At 22.0% G+C, this 20,877-nt stretch overlaps 2 protein-coding genes and 1 long non-coding RNA gene across 3 annotated transcripts; 1 reads left to right on the forward strand and 2 right to left on the reverse strand.

The window, feature by feature from the left end:
• The first annotated feature begins 2,336 nt into the window (after positions 1–2,336).
• LOC145975565 (uncharacterized) lies at positions 2,337–5,356 on the forward strand. The gene is made up of 3 exons (XR_014440010.1): positions 2,337–2,734; positions 4,640–4,745; positions 5,249–5,356. It is a non-coding gene; the product is annotated as an uncharacterized LOC145975565 (long non-coding RNA).
• On the reverse strand, positions 5,141–14,023 carry LOC145975564 (uncharacterized). Its single transcript, XM_083106146.1, has 8 exons — positions 13,630–14,023; positions 11,619–11,724; positions 11,014–11,119; positions 10,182–10,384; positions 8,592–8,760; positions 6,854–7,052; positions 5,491–5,688; positions 5,141–5,412 (listed from the first exon to the last, which is right to left on the reverse strand). Exons 4-8 carry the CDS (start codon positions 10,334–10,336, stop codon positions 5,375–5,377), a joined length of 759 nt encoding a protein of 252 aa, XP_082962272.1. The 5' UTR covers positions 10,337–10,384; positions 11,014–11,119; positions 11,619–11,724; positions 13,630–14,023; the 3' UTR covers positions 5,141–5,374.
• A 2,131-nt stretch (positions 14,024–16,154) lies between these two features.
• LOC145976392 (uncharacterized) lies at positions 16,155–19,547 on the reverse strand. The gene is made up of 4 exons (XM_083107447.1): positions 17,363–19,547; positions 16,862–17,161; positions 16,252–16,650; positions 16,155–16,171 (listed from the first exon to the last, which is right to left on the reverse strand). Exons 1-4 carry the CDS (start codon positions 19,545–19,547, stop codon positions 16,155–16,157), a joined length of 2,901 nt encoding a protein of 966 aa, XP_082963573.1.
• Positions 19,548–20,877: the final 1,330 nt, after the last annotated feature.

Raw genomic sequence — 20,877 nt, forward strand, 5'->3', positions numbered from 1 at the left:
ACATGCTCATACATGAGATATAATTGAAGAATTAAAAAATACAAACAAGTTAAAATTTTAATATTTAGGATGAGTAACAAATTCGAGGAAATACGATTTAAATATATTACCTTTATTGTTTCTTTTAATTTACCAAAAATTTTTCTTTTTATATATGTATATATAGTTATAGTTAGTTATTTTATTTCTTGTCTTTTGGCTTAGAATGAACTTTCGGTTTACATCAAATCACAGTTGATTAACTTAAGATACAATAATATAATAAAATAAAATGATAGTATAAATTATATAAATGCAAATATATATATACGATTCTTTCATCAGTTTCTTTTACGAGCATAAAACATAAATTTACGCCAATAAAAAGAATTATGCAGAATATTACAGTAAAATATATCAAAGTATATAAAATGATACAAATTTTAATGAAAGGTAATTTACAATATATCATCAATTGATTTGATTAATCAAATTATTAAATCAATTATTAATTTTTATATATTCATCGCGGGTATAATAGTATTAATAATTTGTAACATTTTATAAAGATATTTTGTAATAAATTATTGATTAATATTTGTAAAGATTGTTTCAATACTCGTAAAAGAAACAGAAAGAGTCTATATAACACAAAAGTTTGGAATAATAACATTTTGGCACATCTTAACATAAGTTTTTGTGATAGTTTAAAACTAAAAAATATTAATAAAGTTAGAAAAAACTAAAAAAGAAATAAGAATATTATATACATAATATTATATATATATAGTACAATATTATTATATTATAGATTATAATATTATATATTATATAATCTATAATATTATATAATATATAATAATTCTATAATATTATATATTATATAATATTATAGATTAAAAAAAATTATTAGAAAATTATAAAAAAAATCACAAGTACAATATCACAAAAAAAATATTTTTATGAATTTTTTGTTGAGAAGATAAGGTAAAGTAACAATAAATATGCTAACTATGACATTATGTGGAAGATGGAATCCTCTTATTCTGATCCTATAAAAAAATATATAAATTAATTTTATATATGTGTGTGTGTGTGTATGTGTACTATATAATTATAATTATATAATTATATAATAATTATATATAAGTATCAAAATAATGCGTTTCACTAATTGAAAAAAATGGTTAAAAAATATGTATTCTGTCAATACAAAGTGTTTGTGTCTGTTTGATCACAAAGCAATTAATTGACGATTAAATTAATTAAAGTTTAGAAAAAATCATCCTTGATACGTCTGTATAGCTGACTTATTACTATCATTATAAATATTAACTTATACATTTTTATAAGAGTTTTAACAATATTGTCTATTCAAGAATAGAAGAATATTTGATTAAACATTTTCTTTCAAATAATGAAAAATATATTGATATTTATCTTTAATTTATTCCCACTTTACTTCAGAAACTATAATCCTTTTTTCACAATTTTTATCAAAAAATAATTTTAAATTACGAATGTTATTAACTGTAAGACTAAAAATTTAGAGTGAAACTTTGAGAGTTTCACCACTCTCTTTAATAAGTTTTATTAAAAACTAATAGTTTTAATATAAGTTATAATAATTATACCTGATTAGAAGAAACTATCTCTTCTATTTTTCTTTTTAAATTTTTTATACCATTTATCAATGTTAATAATGGCATATGTCCAGCAATTTTTTTTATATCTTCCATATTATTAACAATTAAATACGACGGTATAACTAAAAAGTATAAAAATATTAATAAATAAATATAAATAGTATAAATAAATAAATATATATATATATATATATATATATATATATATATATATATAATATTACAAAATTGTAATTATTTATTAAAAATATTTTCATTTATTGTAATATACTATATAGCATGAGGTATCTATTAATTTATATACTTGAGTTTTTAATTTGTAAAAAATTATATGTTATATGAAAAGTTATTACATATAAAAAAAATTGAATGATTTTGAGCAGATGTTAATTACGTATTATATTTATTTTTTATAAGTAAAGATTTATAACTTTTATAAGTAAAAGTTTTGTATTTTAGAGATTTGAAGATTAAAAATTTCATTTTTTTTAAATAAAGCTCTCAAAATGGATCTTACTTTTTTATATAAATTGATTTTGTAATATTTAAACAATTATAAGGATAAAATAAGTAAAAATTGAATAGTTTAGTTTATTATCTATAGTTTGCATATTTCCTATATGTTTTATTCTAAAAAAATATAATTGTAGAATTTTGATTTAAAAATTTTTCCGAAATATTTATGTTATCTTGCAACTGTGTTGGCATTTTGTGAATTTATTCTCTGCAATGTCTTTGTAATGTTTCATTGCAATTTGCAATATTGCAACGTTGCTACAATGTAATTGCAATGATTTGTATTGTATGGAGGTATATTCTCTCGTTTTTGTATCAAAGATATAGAAATATTTTTAACTCACCCCCAAACGTAAATCTAGCTACATCTATGGTATGTCTATTACGCCTACCACGCGATGTGGTAGGAGGTACGATTTGAATTTCGTATTACTGATGAGAGCTTGCCATTCCCAGTTTGACTATGATTAAGTGTACACGATTAAGATTGCGAGCGATTAAGATTTTGGGTTTGTGATTAAGAAAAAAAATTTCTTTAAAAAATATAATATTAAAGAGAGAACCAGAGAGATATACATATAAACTTTGTCGAGGTAAGTTTACGATAATATCATAATGTAATAAATTGTAAGTTTATAATGTAATAAATTGATATGTTAAATTAATAGACACACACCACACACACATATACTTATTTACATTACTGTTATTATGCAGATTATTATGAATGCTTTCTAACAATCAGTACAGTGCTCCGATTTTATAACTTTTAACGACAATACCATTATTGTTAATATTATTGTATATATATTTTGGCGTTAAAGTATGTGCACAATACACGATAACGATAGTGATATTGTCGTTAGAAATTATAAAATCGTAGTATAAGTAATATCGTGTAATATAGTGTGTACATACGTACAAGTACTATCAAATACATGTCGCATACAACTAAAATATTGTGTTCGATTGTGTGTCGTTTTATGCACACCATAAATACATTTTTACATTTATATTATTTATTTTTTTATGAATTTATATATTTTAATAGGAAATAAAGATTTATTAAAATTCATATTCAAAATAATATTATAATATATATATAATTTAATATTATTTTTATAACTATTTAATTTGTAATTTAATATGAAAATAACTGAAGAAGCTAAATTAAATAAGTCAAATTCTCTTCAATACGTATACAGAATCAATATTACTTACATTTCAAGATATAAATATCGAGCCATCACGCATGTTTGGGATGATACTTCATGTTTTTATATTTTGAAACGTGACATTGGGTACTTTCCGATTCACGCATGATGCGCACGATGTGACAAAAAATGTATAGTTCATGTTACACATATTATACATTTTCTGTACTTCATACGCATCATGCGTGAATCGGAAAGTACCCATTTATTGTATATATATACATATATATTTATTGTATACATATACATATATATTATATATTGAAAAGAATTTTGAACTAAGGATTGAAATATATATAAATTGTATTGATTTATCATTTGTATTAATATAAATATTGATTTATTATTCGTATTAATATAAATATACGTAAAAATATTATGATTTCACTTTTTATTTAGATCCTGTTTATTAATTTTTACATTTGATTTATTATATTATTAAAAGATTATGTGTAAATTTCAATTTACATAATTTAATCGATGTTTGATGATAAGTTAATTAATAAGTTAGTAATTTATAAAAAATTTTTATCAAAAAATATTAATTTTTATATAAAGGAAAATATTTTTTGATATTTCTTTGTATTCAATGAAGATCTTTGTAACATTACATTTTATAATATTTTATTTGATATATGTACAAATTTTATAGAAAAAAATTTATAGATATATATATATATATTCTTTTTTCAGTTTTGTAATTTTAAAAGATATAAATATGTACACAAATTTATATTTATATATTTGTATATTTATTGATCTTAATTTGGAAACGATTTATTTTCAAGTGAATGAATACTTTTACAATATATGCCAATTGATTTTCATTTTATCAGGAGTCTTCAATTTTATCAGATATTATTTTTTCTATATGTTTTCATGATAAATAAAACATTGTTTACATCATAATATGTATACCATTCTTATAAATAATTTATTAAAATTTGTAAAAATGTAATAATATTTATTTAAAGAAAATTAAAATAATTATTATATTTTAAAGGTTAATAATATTATAAAGCTTTATATATTACTTAACTTATTTTAATTGTATTATTGAGAGAGGAGTCATAAACTAAAGTAATGCAATAACATTCAATATTGAACTCTTTAGAATAAACAAATTTAATTTTGATTTTATATATTAACAAATGTTTCATTTAAATATGTATAACGTGTGTAAAGTAGATATGCATTTATATGATATGTAAATTATATTATATAAAATAAGTATATAAATACTATATTAAATAATGAAAAGTATAATTGTGAAATCTTTCACAGGTTCTGATACAAACATATTTCAATTATTCAAATAGAAGTAATAGAGCTCTATACATTTCGATTTACTTCACATTCTTCTCAATGGTTCAAATTAAAAACAAAGCAGGTGAGTTTTTAACGTTATTTTTATGTATTAATATGTAACTTATTTTTCATCTGGTATTCTGCAAATTTTATCAGATATTATTTTTTCTATATGTTTTCATGATAAATAAAACATTGTTTACATCATAATATGTATACCATTCTTATAAATAATTTATTAAAATTTGTAAAAATGTAATAATATTTATTTAAAGAAAATTAAAATAATTATTATATTTTAAAGGTTAATAATATTATAAAGCTTTATATATTACTTAACTTATTTTAATTGTATTATTGAGAGAGGAGTCATAAACTAAAGTAATGCAATAACATTCAATATTGAACTTTTTAGAATAAACAAATTTAATTTTGATTTTATATATTAACAAATGTTTCATTTAAATATGTATAACGTGTGTAAAGTAGATATGCATTTATATAATATGTAAAATATATTATATAAAATAAGTATATAAATACTATATTAAATAATGAAAAGTATAATTGTGAAATCTTTCACAGGTTCTGATACAAACATATTTCAATTATTCAAATAGAAGTAATAGAGCTCTATACATTTCGATTTACTTCACATTCTTCTCAATGGTTCAAATTAAAAACAAAGCAGGTGAGTTTTTAACGTTATTTTTATGTATTAATATGTAACTTATTTTTCATCTGGTATTCTGCAAATTTTATCAGATATTATTTTTTCTATATGTTTTCATGATAAATAAAACATTGTCAATAGTTTAGTTTATTACCTGTAGTTTGCATAATGCCAATGATTTCTACATGATCACCTTTTTTGATATCAAGTAGAAAGTAATCATCGTTACTAAAATTTATTATGTGAACTTCCAGTTTGTATGTGCCATCAGTTATTGCACCACATCCAATAATTTTGTTCATGTTATTGTTATATATTTCAGCAAAATTTGTCTTTACGTATTCTCTCAACACTAAAAATATTTGACGAATATATATTAACAAAAATAATAATAATTATATATAAAATATATTGTGCTATTTTAAATAAATACAATAAAATTTTAAAAGATATAAATAATATTTTATATTATATTATCAATAATCATGTTATTACTTTTTAATAAATTTCTGATTTTATATATATACGCGTATACTATATATAGGGTGTCCGAAAAATTGCCCGCAATACTTCGAAAAGTGATTCAGGACCCAAAAAGAAGGAAAAAAGCTATATAAATATAAGTCCTGAAATAAGTCATTTCCTAATTATAGCTATCTTTATATTAAAAACATAATTTAATTTTTATAATTATAATAATCATAATAATAGTTTATTTCATAGTGTTTTAATATAAACAACTTTATTGTGTGTGTGTGTGTGTGTGTGTGTATATATGTATGTGTATGTGCAGGGTATCCAATAATAACTATATTATCTCTCGTGTAAATAGAAGAAGTTAAACAGAAAAAAGAAGAATTTTCTATCATTCTATGATTTTTATAACAATTAATGAGAAATTAATTAAGAAAGATTCACCAATTTACGTAAGTATTAGTCTGTGATGAGAAAAGATAGTCCATTATTACTACATAACCGTTGTCATTTGTAGAGCGCTTCTTTTAAAATTTTTAAAAGTGTTTCGCATAATTGTATTAAATAATAATAGAACATATTATCTATGCTTTAAATCTTTCAATAATTTAAAATCAAATTTGCGTGGAACACTTAATATCTGAATCACTTATAACGAATAAAAGTTTTTTTCTGATATCATCTAAATATCAATCATTTTCATTTATTCAATTTCTTAAAACCATATTTTTTAAATAGATTTCAATTATTCAAAATTTAAAAACACCAAATAATTAAAGTTTATGGAAGAATAGTTTAAAAAATAATTTTGAACAATTTAAAATTTGAATGCTTAATATGTAAACAATTGATATAAGAAAAAATATTTATTTATTGTACTATATTTATTTCAAATTCTAATAACGTATTAATTAAAAAAAAGTATTTAAAAAAAGTATATGGATTAAGAAATTATATAAAAAATATTTATATTATTATATTATATTTATATTATAATATTATGTTGATAAGAAAAGAAAAGAAATTATATAAAGAATACTCACTAATGCGATTTTTTGTAGCATTTAAAACATCAGATAATTCAATTTTTTCAGGTGTGGTATCTAATATTTCCATTGATTCAAATTTTCCAAGATTTGAAATTGTACTATTGAATTTTATTAATAACTCATACGGCATGTTACTATTGTTGAATTGAGCTATTTTTGGCGGACGTGCCTGAGTACCATCCAAATGAATAATCTATTTTATAAAATGTATTTTAATATTAAAAATATAATTATACATACATTTTACATAAATTCTTAAACAATTACAAGTTATAAATTAAATATTTTATATTTTAAAAAAATAATATAATAATGTGTATAATTATATTAATATAAATACCGAAATTAAAAGATTATAAAAAGAGTAATAGATAAAATACACACATTATTTGTTTAAAAGTATAACACTACATATGTAATTTTATTATAATTATTATGCACATTATTATATAAAATATTATCATTAATATAATAATATTTATAATATATTGTTATGTTATAGATTATGTTATATAATATATTCTTTGTATTATAATATTATATATATTGTAAAATAGGATTTTTGGGACAAAAATTATCAATGAAAAATGACATATTATATATGTGAAATATATAATGAATTATATATATTATATATATATATATATATATATATATATATATATATATATATATATATATATGTGTGAAATATATATGCAAAAATGCTATTTACGATAAAAAATAGAAATGTTTATTTATATATCTGTAACGTATTTGTATTGTATTAATGTCATATCTATGATATCCATTATATACCAATAATGATTATTTACATATATTCGTATACATTATTTCAATTAAATTAAACTCTTAATGAGAGATTCTCAGGATCAGAATACATTTTTTTTTATTACACGAAAATTATACAGTAAATATATATAATATTTCATTTGTATATAAATTCACAAGTTAAAAAGAATAAGTAATTTGTTTAACACAGAATAACTTATAAGCAAATATTAACTATCATAAAACCTAATGTACAATAAAAACAATATATTGAGAATAAAAGTTAAATATTAAACTTCAAGAAAAGAAAAAACAAAGATCTTTCTATTTTTCTCTTTTCCTAATGTTTAATATTTGATTCTTATTTCTAATATTTATTTATTTTATATTAGACCTATTGCGTCTATAAAATAACAAAAATACTGTTAGCGATAAAAACAATATCACTATGTATGGATACTAAATTAATTGTAAGATTGAAAGATTTGATTCAAAATCAAATAATGATGATTTAAATATTTCTTTGGAGAGTAGATTAAATATGTATATCGACGTATATACATGGCCTTCTACATTATCTTTTTTACACTTTTTATGACACAAAGAATACCTACATAAGAAGATTCACTAATACTTATAAAAATTTATAAAGTTTACCTTTTATCACAAATTGCATATTATATGTGTATACATATAATATATATATATATATATATATATATATATTTTTTTTTTCTCTCTTCTACTAATTTGTAAGAATTTCTTAGTTACCATTTTCATTTTAGATACTCATTATATATATATATATATATATATATATATATATGCATATATTTATTTATTATTTATTTATTTATATTTATAAAAAATATATTTATAGAACTTGAAAAACAAATATATTTCACGAAAACATTAATAAATAAAAAAAAATAAAAAACTAAGAAATAATAAAAATACTTACAGTGTTTACTTTTATATGAGGCTCCACATAATCAATATCATTGTTCCAAGCGACAATTTGAACCCTCTTTCCTTTTCCGTTGTTCAAATAAAATTTGAAGAATTTATACTGTTGTTGCGAGCCCACGCAACGTGGAGATTCGATATTATCAACATAGCCAACAATTTCGCTAATATAATTTAATTAATATAATTAATAATATAATTAATGATAAATTAGAAGGTGCGCACACACACACACACACACACATATACATATATATATATATATATATATATATATATATATATATATATATATATACAGGATGTTCGACAACAGGTGGGATAAAATTTAAGAAATGATTCTACTTGATAAAATAAGACGAAAATCAAGAGTAACAAAAATTCGAAAGCTTCGTTTTTTAATTATAAGTATTTGAAAATTTGTGTGAAAGGTGCCTGAAGCATGGTAATCTGTAAAATTTTTAGCAAGCATAAGCTATATCTATCTCAAAATACTCTGTAACGCAAAAGTGTACAGTGAACTGCCGAGTTTTGGATACCTTTTAAACGAACTTTTAAATATTTATAATTAAAAAATGAAGTCTCTACAGGAATTTTGTTACTTTTGATTTTTGTTTTATTTTATCATGTAGAATCATTCCTTAAATTTTGTCTTACTTGTTGTCAAACACCTTTTATATATTCTACAGATCGAAATAATGTAAAATTGTTTTATAAATTTGTAAAAAATATTTCAGATAAAAATTAGAGTTTAAAGAAGAGATCTATTTATTGATTTTATTAGTTTAATCTTAAGTCTTCAAAGTCAAGGCAAAGTTACTTTGAATTTTTTAAATTAAATTCCCTACTTTTATTGTATATTCTTTATACTAATAAAAGATTTTATAAAATTAAATCTTAATAAAATCAATTGGTTTCCTCATATATCGTAACTTATAATTTACTTTGTGTGTGCGTGTGTGTGAGTGTGTATGTATATATATATATATATATATATATATATATATATATATATATATATATATAAACCGAACAGAACAAGTGTGTGTGTGTGTGTGTGTGTGTGTGTGTGTGTGTGTGTGTGTGTGTGTGTGTGTGTGTGTGTGTGTGTGTGTGTGTGTGTGTGTGTGTGTGTGTGTGTGTGTGTGTGTGTGTGTGTGTGTGTGTGTGTGTGTGTGTGTGTGTGTGTGTGTGTGTGTGTGTGTGTGTGTGTGTGTGTGTGTGTGTGTGTGTGTGTGTGTGTGTGTGTGTGTGTGTGTGTGTGTGTGTGTGTGTGTGTGTGTGTGTGTGTGTGTGTGTAAACAATTATTTTAATCAATTTTCATTATTCTTTTGTATTTTTTGCATTATTTATGTTACATTAGATATGTGTGTATACATATATATACATATATATATATATATATATATATATATATATATATACATACATTAAATTAATATTAATATTAATTATTAAAATTTTAAAAACATAAATAATGCAAAAAATACAAAAGAATAATGAATATTGATTAAAATAATTGTTTATTCTATTCTGTTTATAATTGTTATTCTTTTCTTCAATTTTAAAAAATTTTTTACTTACACTGTTGAATCATACATTTGTATGCTTTCAAGTACATCACTTGGTGTCAAAAGTTCAATTGCATTTAAATTGTCAATTTCAATAAGTTTATCAATATGATTTTGAGAATTTTGAGTTATATGACTTTCCGAATCATCCGAATTATATTGTGACATTTTTAGATTAATTTGATATTTTGAAGATACAAAATTAATAAAATTAACCTACAAAATATACAAAGATGATATACATATATAATATACATTGTAAAGAGAAAAATAATATATATTTAATATTTATACATTATTTTATGAATCTTTTATTTGAAATAATAATTCAGAGAAAATATTAAAATAATAATTTTTTTTTGAATGAATTAAATAAAATTTATAATTTTAATGTTTTAAAATAGTTTTTCAAAATATTTTATAAAAATTTTTAAAAACGTTTTTAAAAATATTGCTTCCTGATTATGGGATGAAAATATAAAAAATGCACTTTACATATTCTATACATTCATTCATATCAATAATTTGTCACGTTTTAAATATCAACGTTATTCTTTTGTAAATCATAATGTAAATTATATGTAGAATTATTGTAGATTATCTTCTTAAAATAATTATTGGAAATCATCTGAATGACACATAAAAGTATTTAAAACGTACAGCACAATAGACGCCAAAATAAAGAAACTATAAATACACTGTCGTATAAAATTATAATATATAACATAGATGTACAAAACAAAACATGATATTGTATTAGAAACTTATTATAATGAAAAAGTTGCAGAACACCAGATGAAAAATAAGTTACATATTAATACATAAAAATAACGTCAAAAACTCACCTGCTTTGTTTTTAATTTGAACCATTGAGAAGAATGTAAAGTAAATCGAAATGTATAGAGCTCTATTACTTCTATTTGAATAATTGAAATATGTTTGTATCAGAACCTGTGAAAGATTTCAATTATACTTTTCATTATTTAATATAGTATTTATATACTTATTTTATATAATATAATTTATATATTATATAAATGCATATCTACTTTACACACGTTATACATATTTAAATGAAACATTTGTTAATATATAAAATCAAAATTAAATTTGTTTATTCTAAAGAGTTTAATATTGAATGTTATTGCAATACTTTAGTTTATGACTCCTCTCTCAATAATACAATTAAAATAAATTAAGTAATATATAAAGCTTTATAATATTATTAACCTTTAAAATAATAATTATTTTAATTTTCTTTAAATAAATATTATTACATTTTTACAAATTTTAATAAATTATTTATAAGAATGGTATACATATTATGATGTAAACAATGTTTTATTTATCATGAAAACATATAGAAAAAATAATATCTGATAAAATTTGCAGAATACCAGATGAAAAATAAGTTACATATTAATACATAAAAATAACGTTAAAAACTCACCTGCTTTGTTTTTAATTTGAACCATTGAGAAGAATGTGAAGTAAATCGAAATGTATAGAGCTCTATTACTTCTATTTGAATAATTGAAATATGTTTGTATCAGAACCTGTGAAAGATTTCACAATTATACTTTTCATTATTTAATATAGTATTTATATACTTATTTTATATAATATAATTTACATATTATATAAATGCATATCTACTTTACACACGTTATACATATTTAAATGAAACATTTGTTAATATATAAAATCAAAATTAAATTTGTTTATTCTAAAGAGTTCAATATTGAATGTTATTGCATTACTTTAGTTTATGACTCCTCTCTCAATAATACAATTAAAATAAGTTAAGTAATATATAAAGCTTTATAATATTATTAACCTTTAAAATATAATAATTATTTTAATTTTCTTTAAATAAATATTATTACATTTTTACAAATTTTAATAAATTATTTATAAGAATGGTATACATATTATGATGTAAACAATGTTTTATTTATCATGAAAACATATAGAAAAAATAATATCTGATAAAATTGAAGACTCCTGATAAAATGAAAATCAATTGGCATATATTGTAAAAGTATTCATTCACTTGAAAATAAATCGTTTCCAAATTAAGATCAATAAATATACAAATATATAAATATAAATTTGTGTACATATTTATATCTTTTAAAATTACAAAACTGAAAAAAGAATATATATATATATATCTATAAATTTTTTTCTATAAAATTTGTACATATATCAAATAAAATATTATAAAATGTAATGTTACAAAGATCTTCATTGAATACAAAGAAATATCAAAAAATATTTTCCTTTATATAAAAATTAATATTTTTTGATAAAAATTTTTTATAAATTACTAACTTATTAATTAACTTATCATCAAACATCGATTAAATTATGTAAATTGAAATTTACACATAATCTTTTAATAATATAATAAATCAAATGTAAAAATTAATAAACAGGATCTAAATAAAAAGTGAAATCATAATATTTTTACGTATATTTATATTAATACGAATAATAAATCAATATTTATATTAATACAAATGATAAATCAATACAATTTATATATATTTCAATCCTTAGTTCAAAATTCTTTTCAATATATAATATATATGTATATGTATACAATAAATATATATGTATATATATACAATAAATGGGTACTTTCCGATTCACGCATGATGCGTATGAAGTACAGAAAATGTATAATATGTGTAACATGAACTATACATTTTTTGTCACATCGTGCGCATCATGCGTGAATCGGAAAGTACCCAATGTCACGTTTCAAAATATAAAAACATGAAGTATCATCCCAAACATGCGTGATGGCTCGATATTTATATCTTGAAATGTAAGTAATATTGATTCTGTATACGTATTGAAGAGAATTTGACTTATTTAATTTAGCTTCTTCAGTTATTTTCATATTAAATTACAAATTAAATAGTTATAAAAATAATATTAAATTATATATATATTATAATATTATTTTGAATATGAATTTTAATAAATCTTTATTTCCTATTAAAATATATAAATTCATAAAAAAATAAATAATATAAATGTAAAAATGTATTTATGGTGTGCATAAAACGACACACAATCGAACACAATATTTTAGTTGTATGCGACATGTATTTGATAGTACTTGTACGTATGTACACACTATATTACACGATATTACTTATACTACGATTTTATAATTTCTAACGACAATATCACTATCGTTATCGTGTATTGTGCACATACTTTAACGCCAAAATATATATACAATAATATTAACAATAATGGTATTGTCGTTAAAAGTTATAAAATCGGAGCACTGTACTGATTGTTAGAAAGCATTCATAATAATCTGCATAATAACAGTAATGTAAATAAGTATATGTGTGTGTGGTGTGTGTCTATTAATTTAACATATCAATTTATTACATTATAAACTTACAATTTATTACATTATGATATTATCGTAAACTTACCTCGACAAAGTTTATATGTATATCTCTCTGGTTCTCTCTTTAATATTATATTTTTTAAAGAAATTTTTTTTCTTAATCACAAACCCAAAATCTTAATCGCTCGCAATCTTAATCGTGTACACTTAATCATAGTCAAACTGGGAATGGCAAGCTCTCATCAGTAATACGAAATTCAAATCGTACCTCCTACCACATCGCGTGGTAGGCGTAATAGACATACCATAGATGTAGCTAGATTTACGTTTGGGGGTGAGTTAAAAATATTTCTATATCTTTGATACAAAAACGAGAGAATATACCTCCATACAATACAAATCATTGCAATTACATTGTAGCAACGTTGCAATATTGCAAATTGCAATGAAACATTACAAAGACATTGCAGAGAATAAATTCACAAAATGCCAACACAGTTGCAAGATAACATAAATATTTCGGAAAAATTTTTAAATCAAAATTCTACAATTATATTTTTTTAGAATAAAACATATAGGAAATATGCAAACTATAGATAATAAACTAAACTATTCAATTTTTACTTATTTTATCCTTATAATTGTTTAAATATTACAAAATCAATTTATATAAAAAAGTAAGATCCATTTTGAGAGCTTTATTTAAAAAAAATGAAATTTTTAATCTTCAAATCTCTAAAATACAAAACTTTTACTTATAAAAGTTATAAATCTTTACTTATAAAAAATAAATATAATACGTAATTAACATCTGCTCAAAATCATTCAATTTTTTTTATATGTAATAACTTTTCATATAACATATAATTTTTTACAAATTAAAAACTCAAGTATATAAATTAATAGATACCTCATGCTATATAGTATATTACAATAAATGAAAATATTTTTAATAAATAATTACAATTTTGTAATATTATATATATATATATATATATATATATATATATATATATATTTATTTATTTATACTATTTATATTTATTTATTAATATTTTTATACTTTTTAGTTATACCGTCGTATTTAATTGTTAATAATATGGAAGATATAAAAAAAATTGCTGGACATATGCCATTATTAACATTGATAAATGATACAAAAAATTTAAAAAGAAAAATAGAAGAGATAGTTTCATCTAATCAGGTATAATTATTATAACTAATATTAAAACTATTTGTTTTTAATAAAACTTATTAAAGAGAGTGGTGAAACTCTCAAAGTTTCACTCTAAATTTTTAGTCTTACAGTTAATAACATTCGTAATTTTAAATTATTTTTTGATAAAAATTGTAAAAAATGAATTATAGTTTTTGAAGTAAAGTGGGAATAGATTAAAAATAAATATCAATATATTTTTCACTATTTGAAAGAAAATGTTTAATCAAATATTCTTCTATTCTTGAATAGACAATATTGTTAAAACTCTTATAAAAATGTATAAGTTAATATTTATAATGATAGTAATAAGTCAGCTATACAGACGTATCAAGGATGACTTTTTCTAAACTTTAATTAATTTAATCATCAATTAATTGCTTTGTGATCAAACAGACACAAACACTTTGTATTGACAGAATACATATTTTTTAATCATTTTTTTCAATTAGTGAAACGCATTATTTTGATACTTATATATAATTATTATATAATTATATAATTATAATTATATAGTACACATACACACACACACACACATATATAAAATTAATTTATATATTATTTTATAGGATCAGAATAAGAGGAATCCAACTTCCACATAATGTCATAGTTATTTTTACTTTACCTTATCTTCTCAACAAAAAATTGATAAAAATATTTTTTTTGTGATATTGTACTTGTGATTCTTTTTATGTAATATTACTTTACATAATTCAAACTTTTAATAATATAAATTTATTATATTTCTTATATTAGTATGAAATTAGTATAGAATTAGTATAAAATTATTATTTAATATTATTATAAAAAATAGTGTTTGTCGTAGCTAAAAACAGCGTGTGGTAATTAAATTTAAAATACTGTTATTATTTTCATTACCTATAACACCCATTACCTATAACATCCATTTGACGAAACTTTTTTATGTATATTTAAAAATGTGTTTTTTTCTATCTAATAATTTTTTTTAATCTATAATATTATATAATCTATAATATATAAAATAAAAATATTTTAAATTATTTCCGTTACACACTGCATTTTATTAGTAAATAAAATGTAAAATTTTCCAATATTAAAATTTATATTTGTAAAAAATTTTTATATATTCCCTGAACAAATTATTATTATTATTATTACTTTAACAAAATTGTGTTTTTTTCACATTTAATAAATAAAAAATTAAATATAAATTTCTTTATATACATAATTTTTAACAAATTTGTTATTTCGTTGATTACCAAGATAAACTTTTACTGCTTGCCAAGAACGAACTCGCGAAAAAGCAACATAAAGTTGTCCATGATTAAAAACATCTTTGCGAAGATCTAATCCAATTCTATCAAACGTCTGTCCTTGTGATTTATTAATCGTCATGGCAAAAGCTAATTTTATTGGAAATTGTCTCCTAGAAAAAGTAAATGGAAATACATTTTCGCAATATAACGTTATACGATTCAAAAAAAACAATGTCTCCTATTTTGTTACCTGTTAAAATCTTACATTTTAATAAATGATCTTTAAGCTCTATAATCATTAATCTAGTGCCATTATAAAGACCTTCATTGATACTTAAATTTCTAATTAACATAATAATACAATTTGGTCTTAAACGCAATTCATGAGGAGGAAGAGACGATGGAGATAAACTATTTAAATATTCTGGTAACAATGCTTCACTCATGTCACCATTGTCATTATTCACGACAGTGTCTACACTTGTATAAATTCGTTCTTCATTTATATCTAATAATTCCACAACTTTCTTATTAATTTCATCTACATCAATATTTCTTGCAGAAAGTATGGCACATTTAGACATTTTAACAAATTCTTTTTTTCTTATTAAATCACCATATATATCTTCCACAATATCGTTAATAGATGCTATACAACACAATATCGTTAATAGATGCTATACAACATTCAGGAATTTGTATATTATCATTAAGATCATTTAATGTACCATCTCCAACATTCAATAAAAATTTTACAAATTCAATTTCTTCTGGAAGAACTCTCATATTTTGTATTAAAAAGAATTTTACGAAATGTTTCCAAAGAGAACTAAACTTAATAGAAAGATTTACAATTTCACTTCGAGTAGCATGTACTTTAATAGGCAAAAGTTGTCTAAAATCACCACCTAATAAAACAATTTTTCCACCGAAAGGAATATCATTATTCATAATATCACGCAATGTTCGGTCCATTATTTCTAAAGCATATCGTGGTGCCATTGGTGCTTCATCCCAAATAAAAATATCAATTTCTTTTAAATATTGAGCTTCTTTTGATTGGATTTTAATAGTTGATGATGAATCAGCAAATAATGGAACTGGTAATCCAAATATCTTATGGACTGTTTTTCCAAAAGGTAATAATGTAGCTGCAATACCTGTAAATGCCATTGTACATACACGTTTATTTTTAATTTTAGCTAAATAATAGATAGTTGTGTATATATATGTTTTACCTGATCCACCTGGACCATCAATATAAAAACAATTATTAGAGATAATATTATTTTCTAATTCATTTAATATAAGATCGACGATCTCTTTCTGCTTATTATTTAATTGTTTATATTGTTTGGTACCTATTTCCATAGCTTCTTCAAATGCCATGCAATCCTCTTCTTCTTCATTTTCTGTTAGTTGTTCCATTTGTGGAAAATCAACAAACCTTTTACCTTCACTACGAAGCATACTATTAATTTGTACATATGCTTTTTTTTGTCCCTGTAACGTACCAAAATATCGAATATAATCCTCAGACATTGCTATTTTAAAGTTTTCCCACAACTCTTCAGGATGTAATGGTTGACAATGTAATAATATACGTACAAATAATCTACGAAGTTGTCGTGGCATCATCCATCCAACAGCTTCATTTATAGCTCTTTTCCACTCATCATCATCTTCAATCAAACCTGAAGCTAAACATGCTGCTGAAAATGATTGACAAACTTCTCCATTTACAGTTCTTAAATCGTTAAAACTTGTAGCCCCTTTTACTGTGAGTAACAATAATCGTAAATGAAATAATTCTATTTGTGTTGGACTAACGGAATACATTCGTCCTATACAATTATAATGACTTTTACGTTTGACCCAACGTGATACATTTTTACCATTAACTTTCTCTTTTTTAAATGTATAATAACTTGGAATTTCTATATACAAATACTGTTTTGCTTCTTCATCGCGTAAGTTTAATGAAAAATAATCTATTAACATAGTAACTTGATCTAAAGCAGAAGTCATTGCATTGTCAATGTTTTCATTTTCAATTATAATATTTTGCTCATTAGGAAGATGAACTGGTAAACGTATTATAGCGTGACTTTTATCTTGTAGTTTTTTACCAAGAATACGCCAGCTAGCTTCAACAGATCCAACATAACGAGCTTCGATATAATTATGTATCTCATCATGATCAATAACAACACTTTCTGTTATTGGTTCAATAGTTATAGCAGCAACATCATGTCCTTTATAAATATATTTATATAGATATTTAACTGATTTAATACTTGAAACTACTTCAACATTTATATGACTATTAAATATAATTGATAAAGTAGGACAATATGGAACAACATAACGATTATCAACTACATATCCACCAGGACGTTCAAAATTTCTTCCATTATTTCGTCGACGATAATAAGGATAAGCATCTTCATCCATTCTAGTTTCTTCGAGAAAAGGTTTCGGATAATGTTTCGAACAATGTCTATCTACTAAACACCAATCGCTACAAGGTCCATGAATCATATGTCTCATAACTATATCATGTAAGATTTGATTTTCACATGAATCAGGAATTTCAGCAGAAATAAATTTATCAACGATCTGCGGAGTTGTTATTTTAAAATTATATTTTAATGTAATCAATATATGAACATGTGGCAACCCACATTTTTGAAATTCAATAACGTATACAAACGCTGCTACTTCACCAAAAAACTTTTGCTTAACAATCAAATCAATTAAATAATCCTTTTTAATGTTAAAAACACGAGCACATATGTCAGGTCTATCACAAGCTTGTTGACCGGGTAAAAGATTTTCCTCAATTTCACGCCATTTTGGATTGCAAGTCATGGTAATGAAAAGATCTGGTTTACCAAATTTACTAACAATTGCCATTGCATCTTGATAATTTTGTAACATATTACGTGGCGATCCAATAAATGTGGAAGGAAGTATGACCATTTTTCCAATACGCCCATTTAAGTTATTCGCTGTAGTTTGTAAATAATCTCTTAAACCTTGATATGTTTCACTACGTAATTCTTTTTGATGATTTTTACAATAATCAATTCTATCTTTTTCAATTTTTACATAACTGTCTACAAGCCACTGCTGAAATAAACGACGTCCTAATAAAAAACCATTAAATTCATCGCGAATAGCTATACGGTATTTAATATATTGTCCTCTAGTTATTCGTCTATTACTATTTAATTTTTTTAAATCACGATGCCATCCTTGAGTGCCGTGTGGATAAAATAAAGGATATACCCATGGTTCAACATTGGGATCCATAATACTAACTTTTTGTAAACTTTTAATATTTTTATTACATACAGTAACGTATGAGTCTGGAATTTCTCCATCAGCAGTTGTATAAAAAACAGCAGCAACTTCATTAGTTCTTTGAGCATTGTATCGACGTCGATCCATATTTGGTCTTAAAGTAAACGATAATTGTAATTCCGGTAATAATTCACCAGATTCCATTTCTAAACGTCGTTGCTTTTCTAATTCTTCACCCATCATGTGATAAGACTGAGCAAATACATTAAATTCTCGCATTATTTGTTCAAGGTTTTGTACAATTTCAAAATCTATGTATGAATTTTGATTAAGACGATGATTTATTGCTTTATTTGAATCTACGATAAAAAGTTGGCCATAAGTAGGACTTTCGTTTTGTGCAGCATATAATGCTTTATTAATTTGATAATAAATCTGTCCTTGTATTTTAAAACAATATGGACCAGGTCGTCTACCTTGAAAGTTAATTAAATTAGCGTTAAATGAGGCAAATGAAAATGAACTGTTATAACTACGAATATTTTGAAAAAAATTATTAGATTTTATGTGACTACCATCAAATAAACTACGAATGAATTGAGGAAATTCAGGCAAAGGTTGCACAGATACTGCACCATGATTACAACAATCATGAAATGAATATCCTCTATTAGAAACTTTTTCAGCTGCAAAGTGTTTTGCATTACAATGAATACAATACACATCCATAGGACCAATATAATATTCAATTACATCAGTAAGTGATAGTGTACTAATATTATTTAAACGAGGTTGTTTTTTCTGCCTTGATCGATAACGAGTATGATATTCTACAGATGATTGTAATGTTGATCTAACACTTAAAGGATTTTCTTCAATTTCCCAATCTAATTCTATTACACGATTATCATTTGATGTACCAGCAATACAAATAGTTTGTTGATTTGACTTTTTTGAAGAATTTTCAACTAATTTGTTATTTTCACGACGGCGTCGTTGATTCTCCCTTCTTTTTTCTCGATGTCGTTGTAAAAATTCTTATCTTTCTTCTAAAGTATGTACAATTTTACGTCTTGTCATTTTATAAGAATTTTCTATATTAATATACTATATATGAGATCTTAAATATATACACGTAATGTTATTAATAAATATTAATAAAGAGAAAATAATTTATACAAAAAATTTTTACTATTGAAATATCTTTTACTATTTAAATAATCTACATACTATTATTATATTAATAATATATTATTATTATTATTATTTTATTATTATTTAAATATTATTATTACTTATAAATTATTATTATTATTAGATTAAATTCAATTTAAAATAAAAATTAATATTCTCTTTAGGAATGGAATCTGACGAATTATTATCGGAGTTACAATTATCATTTACTTTAAAACCAAATATGGATCGACGTCGATACAACACTCAAAGAATTAATAAAGTTGCTGCTGTTTTTCTCACTTTAAATAAATTAGTTTACATAAATAAGTTAATTATTATGGTTATTATAGTTATTGTTAAAATTATTATTTTGTTATCATCATTATCATCATCT

Source organism: Camponotus vicinus, unplaced genomic scaffold (assembly GCF_025532165.1).
Source record: "Camponotus vicinus isolate PSW18456_S1 unplaced genomic scaffold, iyCamVici1.0 SCAF_8, whole genome shotgun sequence".
NCBI lineage: Eukaryota > Metazoa > Arthropoda > Insecta > Hymenoptera > Formicidae > Camponotus > Camponotus vicinus.